This window comes from Phoca vitulina, unplaced genomic scaffold (assembly GCF_004348235.1).
Source record: "Phoca vitulina isolate PV1807 unplaced genomic scaffold, GSC_HSeal_1.0 scaffold8, whole genome shotgun sequence".
Taxonomy (NCBI): Eukaryota; Metazoa; Chordata; class Mammalia; order Carnivora; family Phocidae; genus Phoca; species Phoca vitulina.
The window spans coordinates 41,488,109-41,496,529 of record NW_022589711.1 but is presented as its reverse complement, the minus strand read 5'-3'; the positions used below and the strand labels follow the sequence as shown (position 1 = coordinate 41,496,529).

General features: G+C 41.3%; 1 protein-coding gene across 1 annotated transcript; it reads right to left on the bottom strand.

The window, feature by feature from the left end:
* Positions 1 to 3,845: 3,845 nt before the first annotated feature.
* Positions 3,846 to 6,375, bottom strand: TEX55 (testis expressed 55). The gene is made up of 2 exons (XM_032406141.1): positions 4,761 to 6,375; positions 3,846 to 4,153 (listed from the first exon to the last, which is right to left on the bottom strand). Exons 1-2 carry the CDS (start codon positions 5,958 to 5,960, stop codon positions 3,926 to 3,928), a joined length of 1,428 nt encoding a protein of 475 aa, XP_032262032.1. The 5' UTR covers positions 5,961 to 6,375; the 3' UTR covers positions 3,846 to 3,925.
* Positions 6,376 to 8,421: the final 2,046 nt, after the last annotated feature.

The window sequence follows — 8,421 nt, the reverse complement described above, 5'->3', positions numbered from 1 at the left end:
TGAAGAACTCTCAGAAAACAGATTAGACAAGAACTTCCTTAATATGATTACTAGTATCTATAGAACAGCGCAAACATCATACGTAACGGTTAAATAGGGAAAACTTTTTTTTTAAAGATCAAGAGCAAGCAAAGTGAACCACTGTAGCTACTTCTATTCAATATTAATTCGACTGGAGATCCCTAACCAGTGTACTGTATCAGTCAGTGTCCCAACAGAAAATAGACGGCACTTTCAAAATAGAAGAATTCAAGGAAGGTTCATTCAGAAAGGGTTCATTTAAAAGAATTAGGCAGGGGCGCCTGGGTGGCTCAGTCATTAAGTGTCTGCCTTCGGCTCAGGTCATGATCCCAGGGTCCTGGGATCGAGCCCCACATCGGGCTCCCTGCTCAGCCAGGAGCCTGCTTCTCCCTCTCCCACTCCCCCTGCTTGTGTTCCCTCTCTCACGGTCTCTCTGTCAAATAAATAAATAAAGAAATAATCTTAAAAAAAAAAAAAAAAGAATTAGGCATAAGGGAGTCACAGAAGATAACACAATAATCCAAAGCTAGTAAAAGGGAGCTAACCCCTTAACCTTGAAGGTCAAGAGGAGGGGACATTACTGGAATTCAGAAGTAAAGAGATGTCTTGAGAGGAGCAGGGACTTCCAGAAAACTCAAGACAGATCATAAGGAAAAAGACCAGGGAAATAAACCTGATCTCACTCTCTTTCTTCCTAATCTTCCTCCAGGGTTTTCCACTGGCTTAACCCAACCAGAAGTCAGAAGGTAGGAGAGCCTGTTGATCTAGTCCATATGGATTAGCTACTTTGTAGGGTAGAAAAGAGCAAAAGGTGGATCTGAAGAGGCAAAGAGAAGATACATAATAAATGGAATAAGACAAGTGGAAAAAAAAGATAAGGATTAGAAAGATCAAATAAAACTGTCACTATTTGCAAATGATATGATTGTATATGTAGAAATACCCACAGTATCTACATATACATGTTTAGAATTAATGAGTTGAATTTAGTAAGGTTGCTAGATATAAGATCAACAAAAAACTTAGCTGTATTTCTATATGCCAGCAAATAGAAACTGAAATTTTTAAAAATTTCTATTTACAAAAGCATCAAAATTATAAAATACCTATGAATAAATCTATCAAAAATATGTAAAATCTTCATGCAAATACTAACTGTACTGAGAGAAATTAAAGACCTAAATAAATGTAGAGGATAAAGGATTGGAAATACTCATTGTTTCAAGCCACTCTTCTTCCCAAATTGATCTACAGATTCAGTGCAATCCTAATAAAAATCCCACCAGGGTGTGCTTCTGATTGTGTGTGTATGTGACTTGACAGTAACTCTAAATATTGATATGGGAATGCACAGGCCTAAGAATAAACAAGATATTTTTAAAGAAAAGTAAGATGTGAGGACTTGCTCTGATTGATATTAAGACTTATTTTAAGGCATACTAATTAAGACAGTCTTGTATGGAGCAATGTACCATCAAAATCAAATAAAAAGCAGTATGGGAGATATGGTCTTTTTAATAAAAGGTGCTTGGTCAGTTGGATGTCTGATTAGGAAAAAAAATGAAACTTGATCCTACCTCACACCCATACACAAAATCAATTCCGAAGTGACCGGGTATCAATGTGAAAGGCAAAATAAACTAAATTTAACTCCCCCCACCAAAAAAAAAAAAAAAAAAAATCCACAAACTTCTATGAGATAATATAAGGGGCTATGTCAGGAGTTTGGAGTAAGGAGACTTCTAAAAGAAGACACCAGAAGTACTAATCATAAATTAAAAAGGTCGTTAAATGTGACTGTATCAAAATTAAGAATTTCTGTTCATCAGAAGATACCTTTAAGAGATAAAAAGGGAAGGCAGAGAGCAGAAGAAGAAACCTGCAAGAAACGCAACAAAGGGCTCATCACCTTCTAGAATACATACAAAATTGTGACAAATGAGTAAGAAAAAGACAAGCAATACAATAGAAAAAGAAGTACTTCCAAATGGCCAATAAACAAAAGGTATGCAGCTGCCTTAGTCACCAGGAAAAAGCAGATGGACGCTGCAGAGATTACTATTCACCCGTCAATATGTGGCTAATGCTAAAAAGACATTAGCATTCAACAGTTTATAAGTGCTCGCTTCATGATAACCCACGGAGTTGGATGTGTTTTGTTTTGGGTGCGTGTACGTGTGCTGTATTTTACAATAAACAGAATTAAAAGCTGTTCTCTTTCTCCTATTCCATACCTGGTACAGCATAAAACTGAGGGGGTCCTCTGGTTTTTCATAGACTAAGTTTTCAGTGATCTGCTGAGAGAGAGCATGAGGCATCGTGTTATGGTTCTGAGCTAAAGTTATGTGGTCAGGTTCTAGCTGAAGCCATGTTTTGCACTAACCTAGCACCATAGTCTTTTAAAGAAATTTATGTATCTCTACAAAGTGACAAATTACTTTCTGACTACTGATAAAATTAAGCAAATTAAGGTAAAATTTAGAGGAATAAAAATTGAGTAATAAATAGCAATGGATATTTTCCTAGCTTCCAAGATCAAACAGGTAATGAGAAAGTTTTGGACAAAGTTTTTGTTTTGAGAATTGTGATTTTGCTAGACTGAGAAATTAATGAATTAATCACTTTATCTTTATTCAAAAGAAAAGTCTTTTGAGTAAATTAAAAACATGATGTGTCTTTACATAGAAACTTCCTTGTGAGGCATTTGATTCTAAAAGGTGAAAAAGATGTTTCATGTTTATAATAATAAATGAGAAAGCATACACAAAACTTCAGAAATTCACTTCCATACTTTGTTGTTGTTTAATAACCCAAAACATTATAATAAAGTAAGCAGAATTCTCATTTGCAGGGAATAACAATGGGGCAAGTTACAGGTGTAAAATATTTAATATCCGTTTAACGCACCCATGCCAATTACATATTTCATATATGTTTCTATTGAACACATATTTGATAACTAATTTTTCTCATAATAACGTTGTATTCTCAAGTATTGTTTTTCCTTGACAGATGAAGAAAATTATTTATAAAATGATTTGATTTCTACTTTCTTCAATAGCTTTCATCCTTCAGTTTAATAATTAGTAGTTCTCTGATTAAAGCCAGAAAACCCAGCCATTAGCACTCTCCCACAAAAGGACATTTTAAGAAAGAAAAGGCATAGAGCAGGGTTAATGGAGTAAAATCACTGTTTTATATGAGGAAACGGAGATTCACTGAAGTTAATTTTCTCCAAATCACAAAGATGAGAAGTGGCAAAGTTAGGCTGGAGCTTCAGGCTACCAGATTGCATAATTTGTGCTCTTGCCTCTATACCCTACTTCTTGAAACTTAAACTTTCCCAGTTTAAATGTTTTTTTTTTTTCTCCCAGTTTGCATATTTTCATTTGAGGTGGGCCATTTTTATTTTATACCCTCCTAACTACAACGTTACTACATGTACACGTTATAATATACATACCTGTGCCTTGCTGGGTAATGATATTAACATAAAAATAACTATGTCAGGCAGACAAAAGCAAAAACAACCCATCAAATAACAAAACATGGTGTAAATGTGATAATCTCTTCTAATTCTCTATCGACCAAGGAAATGTCACACTTTTTTTTAAAAAAGATTTTATTTATTTATTTAATTGACAGAGAGACACAGCGAGAGAGGGAACACAAGCAGGGGGAGTGGGAGAGGGAGAAGCAGGCTTCCCGCCGAGCAGGGAGCCCGATGCGGGGCTCGATCCCAGGACCCTGGGATCATGACCTGAGCCGAAGATCCTCAACTGACTGAGCCCCCCAGGCACCTCCATTCTTTGGTGTTTCTCATTTACTACTTTTGCTTAATACATCTCAGTGCACTTACCGACTCCCCAATGAGATTATATCCTTTTTATACAAAGGCCCATTCTTAAAAGCCAGGTCCAAGTTTGTTTTTTACATTGTAATCACTGTAAAACTCACTCTTAAAGAACAGGGTTGAGAGGTTTACCTGGAATATTTGCAGAATGTGGTGCTTCTCCATGTATCGTAGTGAAACTTGATAAGGATCTTCATATACAATGGGAGGGAACTGCCTCCTGTAAGTTTGATTGTATCCAAAAGATTTCCTTCCTTCTTGGTATTCTGGAATATCATCCTGAAATAGAAATACCCCCCCAACCCCAGCAGAGAGTCTTTAATAAATTCAAAAGCTCCAGGAAGTTTTGTTGTTATTGTTGTTATTATCAGTGGAATCTGGTGTTGATGGGACCTGAACACCAGGACTTGGAGAAAAGACACATTCTGATGACAAACCTGACTGATCCTCCTGGCAACATAATGTGCCTCAAGTCTCGGGAGGCACCTTATGCATGTCCAATCTACTTCAAATACTTTTCCCTTCACAGGGATCTCCAACTGACTCCAAATGACTTTCCTCTGGAGGAATCCCAGAGAGGGGAAATGACTTAGTGTCCCAGAGTAAGCAGCAGAACTAGGACTTGAAACCCAGGTCTCCTGAATCCTGGCTCATTGATCTTTCCTGAATGGCCTTCCTGTAGCAGAGAGGGCAACAAATCTAGTTCCCACCACCCTTCTCCTGCCTTTTCGGAATCTCCTGCGCTTCCTGAATAAACTGTAACAGGTAGGTTTATTCCTCATCTTTGATTCAACACGTGCCCTCTTCCTGCCCCCATACCGCCACAACAAACCCTTGGTTTGGCCTCCAATCCCCCAGGTGGTTATCAAATGCCCCTTTAACCTACAGGCTTGGTTTCTATGGCTTCAGTTTTTTCTCGACGGATGATATAGTCCAACTTGGATGAGATACAGGGGAATCTCTGGGAATAGACTTGGTCTTTTGCTTGCAAATTACTGGCGAATCTGGCACCAAATGAGTCAAACACTTGCACATTGGTCGCACTTTCCGTGTCTGTTTCCTCTGAAACTGGGGAATTGTCGCGGTCGATTTCTCTGGTCTCAAATTCGCAGGGTTCTATTCTGGGCTCAGCCTCTCTGTACCCCTTAATGTCACCAAATTGGGCAAATATTCTGTCGTCATACTGGCCAGCTGCTCCATAGTCAGCGAGGTAGTCTTTGTAGTGATTCTCTTCAGCCAATAAGTGATCCATCTGGTCACTGTAGTCAGCCTTGTCCACGGGAAGGTGATCAGCACTGCCGTCAGCTTGCTGCTCAGCTCCTTCAGCAGCTTCCTCATCCACTTTTTGCTGAGTCTTTAGAGATGTTATGGGGTCAACTTGGTGACCAGTCTTTTCAGAAGTTCTTCGTTCAACCAGGCCAGACAACCGGCTGTCAATCTGTTCAGAAGTTCTTTTGTTAGCCTGGCTGGACATTCTGCGGCCAATCTGTTCAGAGGCTCCTTGTTCGGATGAGACCGACAATCCACCGTCAATCTGTTCAGAAGTTCTTCTGTCCGACTGGCTAGACAATCTACGGTTACTCTGCTCATAAGCTCTTGGCTCAGTCTGGTCGGACATTCTGTGGTCAGTCTGCCCATAATCTCTTCCTTCAACCTGGCTGGACCGTCTGCGTTCAATCTGTTCAGAAGTTCTTTGTTCACGTGGAGGAAACATCTGGCTGTCAGTCTCTTCAGACTGTACATGACTGGCTTGGCTAGATGTCCTGCTGTCTGTCTGTTCATACATTCTTTGGTCGTCCTGATCAGATGTACTACGCTGAGCAACATTAGCGTGGTCGGAGGCTCTGAGATCAGCCTGATCAGATGTTTGGCGCCGAGTGGGTTCAGATCCTTTGTGGTCAGTCTGTCCGGACATTCTTTGGGCAGCCTGCTCAGCCGTTCTGGGATCAGTCTGGTCATCTACCTCTTCTTCATCCTGGTTCTGCCAGTTGTCTTCCTGGCCATCTGTGTGGCTGTCATCTGGGGACTTGGCTGTGCTTTCAGGTGCCAAGGATTCTGCGGGACCCTCTTCGGGAGGCTCTTCCATTTTCTGCCCTGGCGGGTCTAGGTTGCCCGACGCCGTGGGCGGGGCCGGCCTGGTCTCCTAGGTGACCTCCACAGGGTGCGCGACGTTGCCGCCCCCACGCTTTGTTCGGGCCTCAGTGCGCCGGCGCTTGCGGGTGCTCGGGCGCCACCCCTGCCCGGGTCAGGGCTGCCTCGGGCCCTGGGCGCCGCCAAGAGTGCCCAATCCGCTGACGCTCAGTGTGGACGCGAGCGCAGGGCGAGCGCCCTTCCCGTGAGAGGAGGTGATGCGCACACGCGGCGGTCGCCACCGCCCAGCCACTAGGCTCCGGGCTCTGTGAATCGGGGCCCCAGAGCGGTACCCGCCGCCTTTTCTTGTGGAGGTTCACAGCGGGTGCGTGAACCGGGCTCGCTCAGGTACCGCAAGTCTCTAATCGCCACCGAAGTGTTAGCCGAGGAAGCCGCGGCCGACCACGGGAGGGCAGCACCCCCGCTCGGCGCTCACTGTTGCCATCCAATCAGATCCACGCTTCGTCCCACCGAGTCCTGTCTAATCGCAGTCGTGCCGGCAGTACGGTGTTAGTGCTGGGCACTGTGCTAGTGAATGCTGCTAATAACTGCTCGTCTGCTTTAGACTCTAATCGGTATTGTAGCGATGTGGCCAAATCCTCTGTGTGTGTGTTCTTTTACTTTGCAAAACCCATTTGAAAAATCCTGCCTGTACAAACAGTGCCCGTGCTGTTTTTCAGTGGTACCAGGAAGAGTTTAATCCTCCTAACACTCATTTTAGCAAAATCAGATGGATCCTTCCTCACAATAAGAGTGTAGAGGGGAGAGATTTGCTCTCTTCCCCACCCTCACCACCACGCACCCCTGGGCATTCACTGCTGCGGGATCATCCCCTTCTCTGTCTCCAGGGACAGGTGAGCAGCTGTTTTCCTCCCCTTTGGGAAGAGCTGTCTTGGCTGTGAAAGCCCCACGGTGTGTGTGTTTTTTGTTTTGTTTTGTTTATTATTATTATTATTATTATTATTTTCTGAATGAGACATACATGGAAGTCTAAAGGAAAGAGAGGAGATCCAGTGAGAATGGGTTCTAAAATCACCCCATTTGATGGGCTTATAGCAGAAGGGAGGGTTAGGGTTAGGACCCAGGGTTCCAGAAAGAAAGGGAGTAAGAAAGGTGGGGGGAAGATAGGAGAAGGAATATTTAACAAGTGGGGAATTTGCACCTGATGGTGGTGGCCGCTGTGGTCTGGGTTTTGAGAGGTGGCCCTCCCCTTTTGAAATAAACTTTAAGAATCCACTTCAGGCCAGCATGCCCCCTACTTTCAGGAGTAGGGCAGTACAGAGGTGATTGATGAGACATTTATTTGTCTGACTCTTCAAAGCCTAAAATCACTGAGGCAAGCCAACCATTGGTAGTATAATATCAGATATGCCTTTAATATGGGTTTAATTGCCCTCAATAATTAGACATAACATTTAAAATCCAAATGCAGATAGTTGTGATCAAGATATGAGAGGGAGAGTGGATACCCTTGATGCCATACTTAGGCGCAAATAGGAGAATCTAGGTACACTGAAGCAAAATCATTTATGTAATAGTTCCCAGAACGTAGTAAGTGCTCAAGATGTGTTTGCTGAGTATAAATGTATGAAGGATCTGCCTTATTTATTTATTTAAAATGTGTGGAGCAAATGGACTTCGCATTTGTAGTAAAATAGGTGATAGGCTATGGTTTACAATTTCAAAGAGGCATTGGTTTTGTAGACTTGTTTTCCTATTTATAAATTAAATTTAATCACTGTAGAAAAGTAAAGAAAACAAACATAAAGAAAAAAAAATAAAATTCCCCAAACACCCAAAGGAGAACCTTTATTAACATTTTAATGTATATCCTTCTAGAATCTCCCCACTCACGTCTGTGCGTCTAATAGCTATAGTTATGTGTATATTTTACAAAATAGAATCAAACTGTGCAATTGTTCTATAAACTGCATTTTCATTTAACACTGTGTTATAAATGTTCTTCCTTATCAATAAATGTAATCTAAATTAAAGAACACTGGCTTTTGGAGTCAGACCAGGTTTGTTCTAATTCTGTATCTGTCACTCACTAGATTGTTGAGCTTGGGCAAATCTCATTATTTCTCCGAACCTCAATTTTCTCATCTTCAGATGAAAATGGGAATAGCATAATAGCTCTCAGAGTTCTTGTGACAACCAAATGAGATAATATATGTAATTAGTTCATATGTGCTTCATAAAGAGTAGCTATTTTAAAATTTATATGTAATCTATTATATGAATTTATTTTGTTGCTTTTAACAGTGCTGCATTGACCATCATTGTACAGAAATTTTACAAGCTTGTCATGTTTTTTTCCCTTAAGATGAATTTTTAGTTGTGGAATTGCTTGGCTAAGGAAATGTGCTCATTCTGGTCTTCGGAAAGTACTATATTTTAAAATACCCTTCAGAGAA

Excerpts from the sequence above, each read along its gene's own strand:
- TEX55 (XM_032406141.1), bottom strand. The coding sequence starts at position 5,960 with ATGGAAGAGCCTCCCGAAGAGGGTCCCGCAGAATCCTTGGCACCTGAA. Across the intron at positions 4,154-4,760 it reads AAGCCATAGAAACCAAGCCT|GATGATATTCCAGAATACCA; the intron begins GTAGGTTAAAGG and ends TTTCTATTTCAG.